This window comes from Globicephala melas, chromosome 8 (genome assembly GCF_963455315.2).
Source record: "Globicephala melas chromosome 8, mGloMel1.2, whole genome shotgun sequence".
Classification (NCBI taxonomy): Eukaryota; Metazoa; Chordata; class Mammalia; order Artiodactyla; family Delphinidae; genus Globicephala; species Globicephala melas.
Genome location: NC_083321.1, coordinates 79,830,317 through 79,849,541, shown reverse-complemented (window position 1 = coordinate 79,849,541; position 19,225 = coordinate 79,830,317). Strand labels below are relative to the sequence as shown.

Genomic DNA, 19,225 nt, shown 5'->3' with positions numbered 1-19,225 from the left:
CAGCACTCATTCATCTGAAAAAATGTTCAGATTCTAGAAATAGAAGGATATTTCCTCAATCTTATCAAGGGTGTCTGTCAAAAACCTACAGCTAAAATCCTACTTAATGGTGACTGAATGCTCTCACCCTGAAATTTGGCATTACAGTGGCAGAGTTCCAACAGAAACCGTATAGCTTACAAGGCCTACAAAAATTATTATTTGGCCCTTTAGAGAAAAATTTGTGGATATCTATCTTACATGAAAGTAGTCACCTGCAAAAAAAACTACATATTGTATGATTGCATTTATATATTTCAGAAAGACAGAAAGAAAACCAGTGGTTGCCTGATCCTGAGAGTGGAGACATGGATTGACTACAAACATGCAAGAGGGAACTTGTTGGGGATGAAAATGTCTTAAGATTGGATTGTGATGATGATTGCACAATTGTATATATTTATTAAATAAAACACTAAATTGTAGTTATGATGGGTGAACTTTTATATATAAATTATATTTCATTGAAACTTAAAAATTAACAGGTCCAGTAATTATTTTACAAAAATTATTTTAATCCAAATGACTTAAAGTACTCATTTACTGTGATTAAAATTTGAATTTTCTATTATTTAATTTCAAAATTTTGATATAAAAATCTTTGTGTCTCATTATTACTGTTATTATTTTTAAAGATCATCTAATTAAAACCTTTTTTTTGTCATGAGAAAGGGCACATATTTTTCTAATTTTGCACAAAGGCACTGTATGGACTAGCAGTATTCATGTTTCCAGTAGCATGTTACAGAGCTTCTTAATTAATATTTTGTTTAAAATATTAAGAACCATATTCACAGGTGAAAGGAGCTGGTAGAGGGTGGCAGATACATTCAACCCAAAAAGACTTTGTCAGGGTAGACAATCTAAGAAGATTTAAACTGGTATGCGCATAAAGTCCTACTCATCTTGAGTTCCAAAATCCAAACATCATGTAAAAGATGGATATGAAACGACATAACAGTAGTACACATTAAAGGGAGGTTTTAGTTGAGAGTAAGCTTAATAGCAGTTAAGAGTGGGAATTCCTTAAATGTGTGACATCCTATCATTTAGGAGAGAGATTAGATTCCTCTTTATAGCAACCAAGAAGAGAACCAAAGCCAAAGGACAGAATTGAAAGGAAAGCAAATTTCAGCTCAGCATGTTTTAATGATTACAAGTCCCTGAAGCAGCAGATGATATAAAATAAGACCTGAGATATTTCTAAAGCCCATTCAACTTCTGTTATTTAATAATTCTATGTCAATGAACAGTATAATAACTCAGGTTCCTGATCATCCAACGTCAAAATCCACAAATTAGAGTTTAGTGTTTCCACTTTAAACTCATGGCAGGCTCATTCCTTAGTTAAGGGGTTTTGTTTATATCTGTAATTAATTTTGTAAGTCTCCTTTTTTTCTCCCTTATGTTTCTTCTCTCATGTTCTATCTCCACCTGTACACTATGGAGGAGAAATTGGAGAATTAACACCCAATACATCAGTTAGGTAGTTGCTATCTCCACCAAGTTAGTCACCCACAAGGAGGATGGGGCTATTGCCTATCTATGACTGGGGAAAATAAGGCTGCTCTTTCTGCATTACCCATATTTCTCCTAAGCATAAACAATACAGTGGATGTTGATGAAGATTTAACTTATATGTATAGATGTATGTGTGTACACTTGTCCATATACAATAAAATTTCATTATTTGTGGATTCTATATTTGTGAAGTCATATACTCCCTAAAATTTATTTGTAACCTCAATGTCAACATGCATTATACTTCCATGGTTATTTGTGGACATGTACAGAGTCATCTGATGTGTATGTTCTCAGCTGTGGTTGAACAACACTCTGCCTTCTTGTTTAAGCTTTCATACTGTAAAAAATATCCCTTATGTTTTTCACATTTTTGTGGGTTTTTTTTTAGTGAATTCACTGTTTAAAATGGCTCCCAATTATAGTGCTGAAGTGCTGTACATTCTTCCTAAGTGCAAGAAGGCTGTGATGTGCCTTATAGGGAAAATCTGTGTGCTAGATAAGCTTATTCAGTCATGAATTATGGTGCTGCTGACTACGACTTCAATGTTAATGAGTCAAGAATTATATTAAATAAGGTGTCCTTAATCAGAAACACATAAAACAAAGACATGTACTGGTCAGTTGATGAAATATTGTGACCAGAGGTGTGCAGGAACCTAATTCTAGGATCAATGGCTCAGTATCAGGATTCACTAATTCAGTGTTTATAGCGACTTTATAGAACAAACTACTATGAATAATGAGAACCAAATGTGTGCTTGTGTTGTGTGTGTGTGTGTGTGTGTGTGTGTGCGTGTGTGTGTGTGTAGAGAGAGAGAGAGAGAGAGACACAGATTGAGTGGTTCTTTCAAAGTAAGCTAGGAGTGGGAGGAAGGGAAGGTGATGTACACTGAGAGAAATGTCTTATATATCATAACATCTGATGGAAAAACCTGAACAAATTTTTTGGCCAGCACAGTATATACTGAATCTGGAAGAAGTAATACCTATGTTAGAATCCTGGCTTTGTATGCCAGATAAGAAATCATATTTTTAGAGAATTAGTTACTAATAGTCTGTCTCTTATTATTTTAATTTCTATAAACATCAGTTTCTTCATCAGGCATGTAGTAAAACTCAAATTAATATTAGCTTTTACATAATACTGACAAAGTTGGGTACTACAAAGTAAAATTATTAAGATAAAATTATTGCTCAGTTTCTTCCCATTCAAAGAAAAGTATTGGCTCCAATGAGCTCTACGTATGTCTCCGCTGCTCGAGATTCAACAGTTCTTTCTCGAGGCAGGCAGGATTCAGTTTGCTTCTGGTTCTGGGTACGCTCACCGGGGAAGGGTCTCCTGGAGCCGAAGGCAGTCGGCGACCTACCTGAGATACTTCAGAGAGAGGTGACCGTACGTTAATGGAATCAACCTCTTCATCCAGCAGGCTCACAAATTTGACTTGTCATCCTTAAGTGTATCAGCCTCCAAAAGAGGAGGTAATCCGCTGAACAGGCTGTAGAGAATTATTTTCCATGTTTTTTTATGCTTGGGGTTACTGTTGGTCAATACATTTCTTTAAACAAAAGTCAGGTAGGGAGTTGAGGAAGATGGCGGAAGAGTAAGACGGGGAGATCACCTTCCTCCCCACAGATACATCAGAAATACATCTACACGTGAAACTTCTCCTATAAAACACCCACTGAACACTGGCAGAAGACCTCAGACCTCCCAAAAGGAAAGAAACTCCCCACATACCTGGGTAGGGCAAAAGAAAAAAGAATAAACAGAGACAAAAGAATAGGGACGGGGCCTGCACCAGTGGGAGGGAGCTGTGAAGGAGGAAAGGTTTCTACACACTAGAAGCCCCTTCACAGGAGAAGACTGAAGGTGGTGGAGGGGGGAAGCTTTACAGCCATGGAGGAGAGCACAGCAACAGGGGTGCGGAGGACAAAGCGGGGAGATTCCCACACAGAGGATCGGTGCCGATCAGCACTCAGCAGCTCGAGAGGCTTGTCTGCTCACCCGCCAGGGCGGGTGGGACTGGGAGCTGAGGTTGGGCTTTGGTTGGATCTCAGGGAGAGGACTGGGGTTGATGGCGTGAACACAGCCTGAAGGGGTTAGTGCACCACGGCTAGCCGAGAGGGAGTCCAGGAAAAAGTCTGGAGCTGCCGAAGAAGCAAGAGAATTTTTCTTGCCTCTGTGCTTCCTGGAACAGGAGGAGAGGGGATTAAGAACGCTGCTTAAAGGAGCTCCAGAGATGGTCGTGAGCCACAGCTAAAAACCCGGAACCCAGAGACGTGCATGAGACGCTAAGGCTGGTGCTGCCGCCACCAAGAAGCCTGTGCGCCAGCGCAGGTCACTATCCACACCTCCCCTCCCGGTAGCCTGTGCAGCCTGCCACTGCCAGGGTCCCGTGATCCAGGGACAACTTCCCCGGGAGAACGCACGGTGCACCTCAGGCTGGTGCAATGTCATGTTAGTTTCTGCTGCCGCAGGCTTGCAGCGCATCTGCACCCCTCCCTCTCCCAGGCCTGAGTGAGCGAGAGCCCCTGAATCAGCTGCTCCTTTAACCCCATCCTGTCTGAGCGAAGAACAGACGCCCTCAGGCGACCTACATGCACAGGCAGGGCCAAATCCAAAGCTGAACCCCCGGAGCTTTGCGAACAAAGAAAAGAAAGGGAAATTTCTCCCAGCAGCCTCAGTAGCAGTGGATTAAATCGCCACAATCAACTTGATGCAACCTGCATCTATGAATTACCTGAATAGACAACAGATCATCTCAAATTGAGGAGATGGACTTTGAGAGCAATATATATTATTTTTTCCCCTTTTCCTCTTTTTGTGAGTGTGTATGTGTATGCTTCTGTGCAAGATTTTGTCTGCATCGCTTTGCTTTCACCATTTGTCCTACAGTTCTGTCTGTCCGTTTTTCCTTTTTTTTTCTTTTCTAAAAAAAACTTTTTTCTTAATAATTATTTTTTATTTTAATAAGTTTATTTTATTTTATATTTATTTTATTTTATCCTCTTTCTTTCTGTCTTTCTTTCTACTTTTTCTCCCTTTTATTCTGAGCCATGTGGATGAAAGGCTCTTGGTGCTAAAGACAGGAGTCCGTGCTGTGCCTCTGAGCCGGGAGAGCCAACTTCAGGTCACTGGTCCACAAGAGACCTCCCAGCTCTATGTAATATCAAATGGTGAAAGTCTCCCAGAGATCTCCAACTCAACACCAAGACCCAGCTTCACTCAATGACTAGCAAGCTACAGTGCTGGACAACCTATGCCAAACAGTTAGCAAACAGGAACACAACCCCACCCACTAGTAGAGAGGCTGCCTAAAATCATAATAAGTCCACAGACACCCCAAAACACACCACCAGATGTGGACCTGCCCACCAGAAAGACAAGATCCAGCCGCATCCACCAGAACACAGGCACTAGTCCCCTCCACCAGGAAGCCTGCACAACCCACTGAACAAACTTAAGCCACTGGAGACAGACACCAAAAACAACAGGAACTACAAACCTGCAGCCTGGAAAAAGGAGACCCCAAACACAGTAAGTTAAGCATATTGAGAAGACAGAAAAACACAGAGCAGATGAAGGAGCAAGATAAAAACTCACCAGACCTAACAAATGAAGAAGAAATACGCAGTCTACCTGAAAAAGAATTCAGAATAATGATAGTAAAGATGATCAAAAATCTTGGAAATAGAATAGACAAAATGCAAGAAACATTTAACAAGGACCTAGAAGAACTAAAGATGAAACAAGCAACGATGAACAACACAATAAATGAAATTAAAAATACTCTAGGTTCAGCCCAATCTGGCATCCGGTAGGCCGGCGCGTAGGAGAGGGAAGCAAATGGAAGGTGGAATTAGAACGAGTTTGTCCCGGGCCGCCCTGGGGTCAGCTTAGAGACGCCTACGCCGCTCACTTCCGCTGCGGCCTCGGGGCCTCCCGGAACGGCCAGGTCCAGAGGCCGCCCCGGCGAAATATCCTAAGGGCGCTTCCGCGGGGTCGTTTAGGTTTCATCCTGTGCTCCCCTCTTCAAAAGCCTCCAAAGCAGCCTTCGTGATTTTTCTTCGAGAGGTGTTCTAAGGACACTTTCGCCTTCCTGAGGAAAAGATAGATGCAGAAAGGATAATGGCTGAGTGTTTGAGAAGTTGTTCTCGGGACTCAGTGACCTTCGTTGATGTAGCTGTGGACTTCACCCAGGAAGAATGGACTTTACTGGACCCCATTCAGAGAAAGCTATACAGAGGTGTGATGCTGGAGAACTACAAGAACCTGACCACAGCAGGGTATCAATCATTGAAACCCACTCTGATCTCTTGGTTGGAACAAGAGATGATTTGAGGACAGCAGAAAGAAAAGGAGTCCTCCAAGCCTCCTGTTTCTTTCTACAAACTCTTACATTTATTATTTTTTTATGGGAAATGCAACTTAAAACCAAAGGCTCAGCAATTCAGCAGGATAATCTTGGGGGAGAAACATCTGTTGGGATGGAAACAGTAACATTGTGGCTGACCAGATGTCATTTGCATGTGAAAATTCTCCATAAACCAAGTTGACGTGTCAACCAGGAGTAGCTTATTGAAGACCCTCCTCTGTGCATCGCTCTTGCCCCTGCTCATCATGTTGTACATGTGAATACAAGGCTATGATCCCTTTTTTTCTCAGAATTGAGAAACGCAGTGAGGAGCTTGGAAAGACGACATCATCCCTCCCATTGAGACAACAAGCAGGCTTGGTTCCTGCTTCAAAGAAACAAATAAATTCCACAACCTCAGCATTGCTCTCCTGTAAGACAACCCAATGTAGTGCAGACTCGACATGGGCCCTCTGTGTCACCCCTGAGAGACTCAGGGACAAAGAGACAAAGGGAACCAATACAAACAGGCTAACTTTCCTTGGAGGAAGGGAATAATCAAGTCACTGGTCCAAAAGTATTGGTGATGGAGACGTGGCTTCCTGGAAGAGGCAGAACAGTAGTGGCCAGGCTGGGTGGAAAGACAGAAACACATCTGGAATCCAGTAATGAAAGCTCTTCCCCAGACATTTGCCCATGTTTGGGGCAAGAAGAGGGAACAAGGATCCCTGCTGTCCTACTTCTTAATGAGGCGCAACACAGACGCACCAGCGACATGGGAGCAGGAAACCATACAGGAGTATCACAGTTCCTCCTCCTGGGCCTCTCAGACGATCCTGACCTGCAGCCCCTCCTCTTTGGAGTGTTCCTGTCCATTTACCTGGTCACTGTGCTGGGGAACCTGCTCATCATCCTGGCCATCAGCTCAGACCCCCACCTCCACACCCCCATGTACTTCTTCCTCGCCAACCTGTCCTTTGTTGACATCTGTTTCATCTCCACCACTGTCCCAAGGATGCTAGTGAACATCCAAACACAGAGCAAAGGCATCTCCTACATAGGGTGACTCACTCAGGTGTATTTTTTTTTTTTTTATTTTTACTGTAATGGATAGTTTTCTCCTGACTGTGATGGCCTATGACTGGTTTGTGGCCATCTGCCATCCCCTGCACTACATGGTCATCATGAACCCCCGCTTCTGTGTCCTCCTGGTTCTGATGTGTTGGCTCGTCATTTTCTGGGTTCCCCTGATTCATATTCTACTGTTGAGGCGGCTGAACTTCTGTACTGGCACTGAAATTCCACATTTCTTCTGTGAACTGGCTCAGATTCTCAAGGTGGCCTGCTCTGACATCCTCATCAATAACATCTTCTTGTTTGTGGCCACTGCCCTGCTGGGTGTGTTTCCCCGCATTGGAATCCTCTTCTCTTACTCTCGAATTGTCTCCTCTTTAATGAAAATCTCCTCTGCAGTGGGCAAATATAAAGCATTATCCACCTGTGTGTCTCACCTCTCTGTGGTTTCCTTGTTCTATGGGACAGGCGTGGGGATCTATCTCACTTCTGCTGTGACCCATTCTCCCCAGAGAAGCTCCATCGCCTCAGTGATGTACACCGTGCTCACCCCCAGGCGGAAACCCTTCATCTACAGCCTGAGGAACAAGGATGTGAAGGGGGCCCTGGGAAGGCTCCTTGGTTTAGGTACCACTTGTCTGTGAGGGGCCACTGGCCTCAGAACTAAGTGGACACTGTGGGCTGCAAAAACAAATTTTGTGAATTTATATCTCCTGATTTTCTTTTCCCTTAAAAGACATGCTTCATTTCTTCCATTCTCAAAGCAATTATGACTTTGCTTTTATTTGTGTTTGTATTAGTTTCTGCTCAACACCCTCCTCAGTAATTCCTTTTGACTTTTGCTTCCTATTTGCAGCCCATACATTTCCATCTTGGGCTGGGTTTCTTACAGCCATTCTGGCGATTTCCAACATTAGATTTGAAGCACTTATACCACGTATGGCATGGTTTCCCCCCAAATTATCCTCTCAAATGTTCATGTTCTTCATGTTAATTTTTCTGTGTGTTTGCTTTTCTCTGGAAGAAATGGAATGAAAATCACACAACAGTCATAACCAAAGTGCTTCACATACCAAGGCTGTTCTTGTTCTGTGTACGTTTTATGTTATCTTGACAAAATTTCAAAAGGTGTTTTCTCTCATTTATCTCATTTTTCAAACAGATTGGGAATGGAATAGAGTCTACCTTGAAAACCTAACACTATGCCCACATTCCTAACTTTGCTATCCAACATTTTCCTGAAGACTGTGAGATATTCAGCTTCAAGAGTGGGAATCTAGTTTTGAGTTAGTTTTTTCACATGATTCATAGAAGTATATAGCATAGAATAATTATGAGATATTGCTTCATTCTTTGCCTTCTTTCTTCCTCCCTCCCTCCCCCTCCCTCCCTTCCTTTCCTCTTTCTTTTGTTTTGCTGGACTTTTATTTGCTATCATTGCTGTTTTAAGATATACCCTAATATCCTAAAACATCTAATAATGAATGCAATAGAATAAAAAAAAATACTCTAGAAGGGAACAATAGCAGAATAACTGAGGCAGAAGAATGGATAAGTGACCTGGAAGATAAAATAGTGAAAATAACTACCACAGAGAAGAATAAAGACAAAAGAATGAAAAGAACTGAGTACAGTCTCAGAGACTTCTGGGACAACACTAAACCCACCAAAATTTGAATTATAGGGGTCCCAGAAGGAGAAAAGAAAAATAAAGGGACTGAGAAAATATTTGAAGTGATTATAGTTGAAAATTTCCTTAATATGGGAAAGGAAATAGTTAATCAAGTCTAGGAAGCACAGAGAGTCCCATACAGGATAAATCCAAGGAGAAACATGCCAAGAAACATATTAATCAAACTATCAAGAATTAAATACAAAGAAAACATTTAAAAGCAACAAGGGAAAAACAACAAATAATATACAAGGGAATCCCCATAAGGTTAACAGCTGATCTTTCAGCAGAAACTCTACAAGCCAGAAGGGATTGGCAGGACACATTTAAAGTGATGAAGGAGAAAATCCTGCAACCAAGATTACTCTACTGAGCAAGGATCTCATTCAGATTTGATGGAGAAACTAAAACCTTTACAGACAAGCAAAAGCTGAGACAGTTCAGCACCACCAAACCAGCTTACAACAAATATAAAGGAACTTCTCTAGGCAAGAAACACAAGAGAAGGAAAAGACCTACAATAACAAACTCAAAACAATTTAGAAAATGGGAATAGGAACATACATATTGATAATTACCTTAAATGTAAATGGATTAAATGCTCCCACCAAAAGACACAGACAGGATGAATGGATACAAAAACAAGACCCATATATATGCTGTCTACAAAAGACCCACTTCAGACCTTTGGACACATACAGACTGAAAGTGAAGGGACGGAAAAAGATATTCCATGCAAATGGAAATCAAAAGAAAGCTGGAGTAGCAATTCTCATATCAAATAACATAGACTTTAAAATAAAGAGTATTACAAGAGACAAAGAAGGACACTACATAATGATCAAGGGATCGATCTAAGAAGAAGATATAACAATTGTAAATATTTATGCACCCAACATAGAAGCATCTCAATACATAAGGCAAATACTAACAGCCATAAAGGGGGAAATCGACAGTAACACAATCATAGTAGGGGACTTTAACACCCCACTTTCACCAATGGACAGATCATCCAAAATGAAAGTAAGTAAGTAAACACAAGCTTTAAATGATACATTAAATGAGATGGACTTAATTGATACTTATAGGACATTCCATCCAAAAACAACAGAATACACATTTTTCTCAAGTGCTCATGGAACATTATCCAGGATAGATCATATCTTGGGACACAAATCAATCCTTGGTAAACTTAAGAAAATTGAAATCATATCAAGTATCTTTTCCAACCACAATGCTATGAAACTAGATATCAATTACAGGAAAAGAACTGTAAAAAATACAAACACATGGAGGCTAAACAATACACTACTTAATAACGAAGTGATCATTGAATAAATCAAAGAGGAAATCAAAAAATACCTAGAAACAAATGAGACACGACGACCCAAAACCTATGGGATGCAGCAAAAGCAGTTCTAAGAGAGAAGTTTATAGAAATACAATCCTACCTTAAGAAACAGGAACCATCTCAAATAAACAACCTAACCTTGCAACTAAAGCAATTAGAGAAAGAAGAAGAAAAAAACCCCAAAGTTAGCAGAAGGAAAGAAATCATAAAGATCAGATCAGAAATAAATGAAAAAGAAATGAAGGAAATGATAGCAAAGATCAATAAAACTAAAAGCTGGTTCCTTGAGAAGATAAACAAAATTGATAAACCATTAGCCAGACTCATCAAGAAAAATTGGGAAAAGACTCAAATCAGTACAATTAGAAATGAAAAAGGAGAAGTAACAACTGACACTGCAGAAATACAAAGGATCATGAGAGATTACTACAAGCAACTCTATGCCAATAAAATGGACAACCTGGAAGAAATGGACAAATTCTTAGAAAAGCACAACCTGCTGAGACTGAACCAGGAAGAAATAGAAAATATGAGCAGACCAATGATAAGCACTGAATTTGAAACTGTGTTTAAAAATCTTCCAACAAACAAAAGCCCAGGACCAGATGGCTTCACAGGCGAATTCTATCAAACATTTAGAGAAGAGATAACACCTATCCTTCTCAAACTCTTCCAAAGTATAGCAGAGGGAGGAACACTCCCAAACTCATTCTACTAGGCCACCATCACCTTGATACCAAAACCAGACAAGGATGTCACAAAGAAAGAAAACTACAGAGCAATATCACTGATGAACAAAGATGCAAAAATCCTCAACAAAATAGTAGCAAACAGAATCTAACAGCATATTAAAAGTATCATATACCATGATCAAGTGGGGTGTATTCCAGGAATGTAAGAATTCTTCAATATGCACAAATCAATCAACGTGATACACCATATTAACAAATTGAAGGAGAAAAACCATATGATAATCTCAATAGATGCAGAGAAAGCTTTCAACAAAATTCAATACCCATTTATGATAAAAACCTTGCAGAAAGTAGGCATAGAGGGAACTTTCCTCAACATAATAAAGGCCACACATGACAAACCCACAGCCAATATCATCCTCAATGGTGAAAAACTGAAACCATGTTCACTAAGGTCAGGAACAAGACAAGGTTGACCACTCTCACCACTATTACTCAACATAGTTTTGGAAGTTTTAGTCACAGCAATCAGAGAAGAAAAAGAAATAAAAGGAATCCAAATCATAAAAGAAGAAGTAAAGCTGTCACTGTTTGCAGATGACATGATACTATACATAGAGAATCCTAAAGTTGCTACCAGAAAATTATTAGAGCTAATCAATGAATTTGGTAAAGTAGCAGCATACAAAATTAATGCACAGAAATCTCTGGAATTCATATACACTAATGATGAAATATCTGAAAGTGAAATTAAGAAAACACTCCCATTTACCATTGCAACAAAAAGAATAAAATATCTAGGAATAACCTATCTAAGGAGACAAAAGACCTATATGCAGAAAATTATAAGACACTGATGAAAGAAATTAAAGATGATACAAATAGATGGAGAGATATACCATGTTCTTGGATTGGAAGAATCAACATTTTGAAAATGACTCTACTACCCAAAGCAATCTATAGATTCAATGAAATCCCTATCAAACTACCAATGGCATTTTTCACAGAACTAGAACAAAAAATTTCACAATTTGTTTGGAAACACAAAAGACCCCGAATAGCTAAAGCAATCTTGAGAACGAAAAATGCAGCTGGTGGAATCAGGCTCCCTGACTTCAGACTATACTACAAAGCTACAGTAATCAAGGCAGTATGGTACTGGCACAAAAACAGAAATATAGATCAATGGAACAGGATAGAAAGCCCAGAGCTAAACCCACACACATATGGTCACGTTATCTTTGATAAAGGAGGCAAGAATATACAGTGGAGAAAAGACAGCCACTTCAATAAGTGGTGCTGGGAAAACTGGACAGATACATGTAAAAGTATGAGATTAGAACACTCCCTAACACCATACACAAAAATAAGCTCAAAGTGGATTAAAGACCTAAATGTAAAGCCAGAAACTATCACACTCTTAGAGGAAAATAATGGCAGAACACTCTATGACATAAATCACAGCGAGATCCTTTTTGACCCACCCCCTAGAGAAATGGAAGTAAAAGCAAAAATAAACAAATGGTACCTAATGAAACTTAAAAGCTTTTGCACAGCAAAGGAAACCATAAACAAGACCAAAAAACCCTCAGAATGGGAGAAAATATTTGCAAATGAAGCAACTGACAAAGGTTTAATCTCCAAAATTTACAAGCAGCTCATGCAGCTCTATATCAAAAAAACAAACAACCCAATCCAAAAATGGGCAGAAAACCTAAATAGACATTTCTCCAAAGTAGATATACAGATTGTTCAACATCATTAATCATTAGAGAAATTCAAATCAAAACTGCAATGAGATAGCATCTCATTCCAGTCAGAATGGCCATCGTCAAAAAATCTAGAAACAATAAATGCTAGAGAGGGTGTGGAGAAAAAGGAACCCTCTTGCACTGTTGGTGGGAATGTAAATTGATACAGTCACTATGGAGAACAGTATGGAGGTTCCTTAAAAATCTAAAAATAGAATTACCATATGACCCAGTAATCCCACTACTGGGCATATACCCTGAGCAAACCATAATTCAAAAAGAGTCATGTACCAATATGTTCATTGCAGCACTATTTACAATAACCAGGGTATGGAAGCAACCTAAGTGTCCATCAACAGATGAGTTGATAAAGAAGATGTGTCACATATATACAATGGAATATTACTCAGCCATGACAAGAAACAAAATTGAGTTATTTGTAGTGAGGTGGATGGAACTAGAGTCTGTCATACAGAGTGAAGTAAGTCAGAAAGAGAAAAACAACTACCATATGCTAACACATATATATGGAATCTAAGGGAAAAAAAGGTTATGAAGAACCTAGGGGTAAGACGGGAATAAAGACACAGACCTATTAGAGAATGGACTTCAGTATATGTGGAGGGGGAAGCGTAAGCTGTGACAAAGTGAGAGAGTAGCATGGACATGTATACACTACAAGCGTAAAATAGATAGCTAGTGGGAAGCAGCCACATAGCACAGGGAGATCAGCTCGGTGGTTTCTGACCACGTAGAGGGGTGGTATAGGGAGGGTGTGAGGGAGGGAGACGCAAGAGGGAAGAGATATGGGAGCATATGTATATGTATAACTGATTCACTTTGTTATAAAGCAGAAGCTAACACACCATTGTAAAGCAATTTTATTCCAATAAAGATGTTAAAAATAAAAGACAGGTAAATAAAAAAAATAAAAAATTATATTACAAAAAAAGATATAATTATTTAAACTGTTTCAAAATTTCCTAGAATAGAAAATATTATCAGCGTATTATTTAGCACATAATTTCAGGCAGCCATACTTTTAAACATGCATTTAGGATCATCGAGAAGAAGATTTATAATTAATTAATGGTGTCTGCCAGAAGCATCATTATAGGGAGTAGTATACTCAGTTATATGAGGGCTTACAGACTTTCATTGTGGACATATAGTTTATATTTCTAGTATTACACCCTTGTTTATGTCTGGAGAGAACTGTAAGTCACTTAGCTCAGGAAATACTGAAAATTAATTTTAATACAAAAGTTTTACAACTGTTGAGCATGAGTGGCCTCAAACTTAAGTATGTTGACAACATGGGACTAGGAAGAAGCCATGCTGTGAAACTGGCATAACCTCCCGGTACACTCAGTAATATAATTGACACAAGCAGGATTTACAAATTAGTGAGCATAAGAATGTAGAAAGAGAGCTGTGGCTTATGTATCAATTTGATGATTGTTTCATTATGGGGCTGTGGGAATCTGTATTTTTGAGGAGAGACTCCCCCCCACCCCCCGCAAGCATCTGGCTGAGATATGGGACTAGTTAGCCTAAACAGTAGGAATGGCAAGAGTGAAATGTGTACCAAGGGCCCAGGTTCTGTCGGAGTTCCTGGGAATAGTTCTTGTTCCATCAGGGGGACTTCAAGAATGGGTACAGAGTGGACATTCAACTATGACGTTGATAAAGCTATAGCTTCAGGGCCCCTCACATGCTTGATTTTCTCTCAAGACTCTGGGAGAACCCTAGCAAGGTGTTCATATTGTCATGTGGTTTTGTAAAACTTAACCAAAGTGAAACATTTTTGCATGTACGACCACTATGTCTTTGTAAAGCCTCTTCCCCTCATCATACCTCCTTTTATACCCAGTGGTTTAGAGTGGCTATGAGTAATTTTGAAACCCTGCTAAGAGGGAAATAAGTTAGACACACATTTAATTAGGACTTACTTAGTGAGATAACTATTTGGCTTTCAGTCACTTCCATGAACTTGTTATTAGTAGCCAGATATAAGCATGGCTTCTTAGAATACTCTTACCTTCAGGCCAATTCACTTGGAGTTCTGACAAAAAGGTAAAGGGCCAGAGACCATATCTGAATATGTCAAATTTCAAAACTTGACAATAATTCTAAAAATTTATTTTATGTTACCAATAGTGAGCTGTGAAGAGGAATGATGAAATGCTTTCAAACTATTAATAATAAAAAAAAAACACATTTCAATCAACCCTCCTAGGGGAAATACTGAATTTTCTATTGTAATAGATAATTATAATAGACATTGTAATATCTACATATTACAATAATAGATATTTTAATATCTATTATTGTAATATTTACATATTAAAATGATAGATATTTTATACCCATAGATATTACAATACATAGTTATGGTAATATCTATATATATTATCTAATATCTATATTGTAATATCATTGTCAATAGTCAAAGAATATAAAGTCAAATAATGTTTAAAATTATAAAATTGTTATCAGGTAGCTAACTAGTACAAAAATTATTTCATTTGGCTGGATTGTGATATTTGTGGTATTTATCACCTTTGTAATTTTTTATTTCTTTTTCATGCTATATATTCAGTCTCATACCTCTTAAGATAGGGAGGATGTCTGTCTTTGGGTCTGGCTAGAAAGAAGCTTGACTGATGATTGAAACTTTCAGTGAATTCAGCTTCAGGGAACTGGCAAACACAGGAGCATAGAAAAGGGAGTAAGGCAGTGGCTGGTGGAGCTAGCCAGAAGAAATATGCCTCAGGGAAAATTCCACTTGAGACATTATTCAGACATAATGAGAAGACAATATGTATCCCTCAATTTATTTTATGAGTCTATTTAATGAAGAAGATGTTATTGCTTATAACTTTGTTTTTCTGGTCAATGGGGATCTCAGAACCATAGAAAGTATAACATTTTAAAGATCACATACTTCAAGAACTTTTTCTTTTAACGAGTAAACTGAGGCCTAAAGTGTTCAAAATATTATTTCTTAGTGGCAGAACATACTAACATTTTCTGTGAATATATACCTTCTGAGAACTGATGTTTTATGAAAACTGTCTGGGAAACTAGTTTATACCAGTGAAAGCACTCCATATTAATCAAGGGATTTAAAACATAGCAAGAAGACACAGTAACTGCTTATTGTTAAATGGATGCAGAGACCTTCCTAAGTCCCTCTCAGCATTATATCACAAGAGAACATGCACTAATATTCTGTGCACATAACATTTATCAGGAGCAATTATAGATCTCAAGAAAAGGTGAGCTAAAACCCAAAGAAGCCCTTAAAAAATCACTGCATTAATTTTAAAGACTCAAAATAGTTATTTAACTAGAGATCACATCAGGTATTTTACCTACAGGCTCCGGATGCGCAGGCTCAGCGGCCATGGCGCACGGGCCCAGCCGCTCTGCGGCATGTGGGATCTTCCTGGACCGGGGCACGAATGCGTGTCCCCTGCATCGGCAGGCGGACTCTCAACCACTGCGCCACCAGGGAAGCCCACCTAACTTTTTTAAAGTCATTCAATATTTCACTTGGGTGGCAGGTACACATAGGCATGAAATATAGTATTCCAATCTGGTAAATTTCTTTGTATCACTATAGGTGAGGCTTCACAATTCATGAATTAACTCACAGTTGACCAGATGCCACTTTTACAATGATCCAAAATTTGGTGCTTTTTTCCCTCTAGTCATCCTAATAATCAGACTGAGCCATAAAATTGCAGTTTTATTTATTGATTAACTTCTATGTACCAAGTGCAGTCCTACATTTTATATTCACAATCTCATATAATTTCCACCAGGTATTATTTTTCCAATTTTACAGATGAGAACACAGTCTCATAAAGATTAAATAACTAGGACAAGGTCAAATAGCCAATATCTAACAGGGCCAGAATTTAAGATAAAGCTTTCTCTTTACCAAAAGCTACCTTGTAGAGCAGCAGCAATATGATGACCCCCTCACTGGCCTCAAGGGGAGGTTAAAACAATAGAGGAGCTGGGCTTGAGTCTAGGTTCAGCCTCTCACTAGAATCCAACATAGCCTCTTATAGAATCATTGTGACACTGGATGGAAAGAAGGAAAGTAAGCTGAATAAAATAAACATCCTCCTAACAGACAAAAATGACTACATATTGCACCACATTCATGCAGATAACCTGACTCAGACAGTTCTGTATCAGTGACAGCCCAGACAAGAGAACTGGCTGCCTCGTGCAGTTCAGTGACACTGAGGGAAGGGTCCCAAAGCTCAGGCTCCCATCCTGGTTCTCGACTTTTTCCTCAACTTCCTTCAAGATGTTTTCATCTGAAAAGTCCAAAGCAACAGTCTTTAACAGAATTTACTAATTCATCCTTTTATTCCATAAACATTGTTCTTGGACTAGGATGTAAAAACCTGTGTATGCCTCATGCTGGAGCAGGTGCACATTTAAACAAACTACCATAAATGTGATGTTCATAAAAATATCGAGACCCTTAAAAAAGTGGTCTTTATCATGACTTTTCTGTTTTAGTTAAATAGTTAAATATACATACATTTCTTGATATATATCTTATATTTCACCGTCAAATCTGACTTTTCCCTCTTGTAGCATATTGCACTGTACAAAAATGGCTGCAATGTCATTGTCTACTGCCCGTGTTCTTTTATAATCTTGTCATGCCCCTAGAGATGAAGTATAATTTCCCTCCTCTTGATATGGGAAGGTTTGGGACTCACTTATAATAACCAGAATGCAACCAAAGGGACACAGGGTTGCACTTTAGCAAGGTTAGAAAAGGTGGCACAGATTCTGTTTTGTTTACTAAGACACTGTGTTGGAGCTCTGAGCCACCATGGAAGCAGTAAACTGCCCTGAAGCTGCCATTCTGTGAGGAAGCCCAAGCTAACCTGTGGCAAATGAACTGCAGGTGGCTTATAGAAGCTATAAAGAAGCTTAGTTTCTACAACCACAAGGAACTAAACTCTGCCCACAAACCGAATGAGCATGTGAGTTCTTCCCCAGGACAGCCTCCAGATGAGAATGCAACCCAGCTAGCTGCTTAACTGCAGCCTGTGATACCTTGAGCAGAGCACCCAGCTAAGCCATGCCCAGACTTCTAACCAACAGAAATTGTGAAATAATAAACATGTGTGGTTTTAAGCCACTAAGTTTTTGGCAATTTGTTACATGGTAAAAGAAAACTAATACGGAAACGAAGAATGAGTTTAGTGTATAAATTTCATGGCATGAAGTCCTGAAGAGGTACATTGGAAGTCTGGATCTAAGCAATACTAACAGGGTTAGAAGGATCAGATATGAGACTTGGAAGATCCATGAAATTAAAAGGAAATCATGGAAAACACTATTCTTCTGACTTGCAGTTGGAGGAGCAGGCCACCCTCTCTCAGTATCTTACTTCAGGCAATCCCTCAAGGCTCTGTCTTTGGGCTTCACTCTCAGCTTCTTGCCTATTCCCTGTCTCAGATTCTCTGTGCTGCATTTGGCCCCAGCTTTATTATTTTCCCCCAACTTTCTCTAACTCCATTTCAACTGCTCCTCTGAGTTCTCCCTGAGTTCTCAGTCACAGGCTTTATTTTTCCCTGGTCGCAGTCTAGCTGTGTCTTTGTCAAAATTCAGCCTGACTTTAGGAGTCCCTACCCAAGTTCTGCACTCCCAGATGGGAAACCAGTATAGCTAAGGTATCTGATTTGGTCTTTTTATCTCCTGCTTGATAGAACTACCATTTTCTAAGAGCACACACTGTGTCAACATAAGGAGGAAGAAAATAACAGCACTGATTCAATTCAGCACTAATCTGTGCAGATGTTCTGACACTTTGCTATGGGGCCAGAGTCATCGTCAGGACGGAAAGGGTCCCTCCAGGCCTTGTCCAGGCCTTCTTGTAGGCTAATTTTGCTTCATGTTAAATTGGCCAGTCACTTTATGATGGGATCGAATGGCTTCTTTAAAAAGTGAACAGGTGCTATATTACAAGCCAGTGAAATCCATTCCCATGAATTGTGGTAATAGGCAAGCTGCAATGTCATTCCAAAACTAGTAATATAATAAAGCTTTCAGAGAAATCAGGGTTTTCTTGTCTCCCAAAACTAGATGAAGTGGAAATTCGTAAAAGAAATTAGTCTGTACCCTTCCTACTTCCACAAGACTAGAGATTGCCTCTGTACCTGGGAATAGATTGAACCTTAGGGTCAAAGTAACCAATTAACTTGGGTACATTAGAGCCATGTACATCTATTGAAATATATACATTTTTTTAAAGTTTGTCTTTATAGATCAGAAAAATATCCTCGGGCAGAATCCTAAACAGGACATATTGTCATGGACAACAATGTTTATAAATATTTTGGCAACAGTTACACACATTTTACATCTTCACTTCCTATGATTTTAAATGTCTGCTTCCATCCTTAGCAAAGCATTTCTAGTTCAGCCTCTTCATAAATTTCCCCTGAATTATTTCCAGTCATCTTCATGAGCAGAAAAAACTCAGCTGGCTAATAAAAGTAATCCAATTTGCATATTTTAATTTATTTAAATACATACCAGTAAATTAAGATGTATCACAGCTGTGCCAAGCCCTCAGGATACAAAGATGAGTGTACAATGAGCTTACAGCCTGATGGAAAGGAAAACTAAAAATGCCAGTGTGGTAAATACCTTTAAGTGCTGGTTCACATCCCTAAATCCACACTTGAACAACCTGGAGAGATTTAAGTAATACTCTTGCTCTG

At 39.2% G+C, this 19,225-nt stretch overlaps 1 protein-coding gene across 1 annotated transcript; it reads left to right on the top strand.

Moving 5' to 3' along the window:
• The first annotated feature begins 5,905 nt into the window (after nt 1–5,905).
• Nucleotides 5,906–8,406, top strand: LOC115844638 (olfactory receptor 7D4-like). Its single transcript, XM_030841967.3, is given in 2 exon segments — nt 5,906–7,002; nt 7,004–8,406. Coding segments are annotated over 2 exon segments (1,131 nt in total). The 5' UTR covers nt 5,906–6,504; the 3' UTR covers nt 7,637–8,406.
• Nucleotides 8,407–19,225: the final 10,819 nt, after the last annotated feature.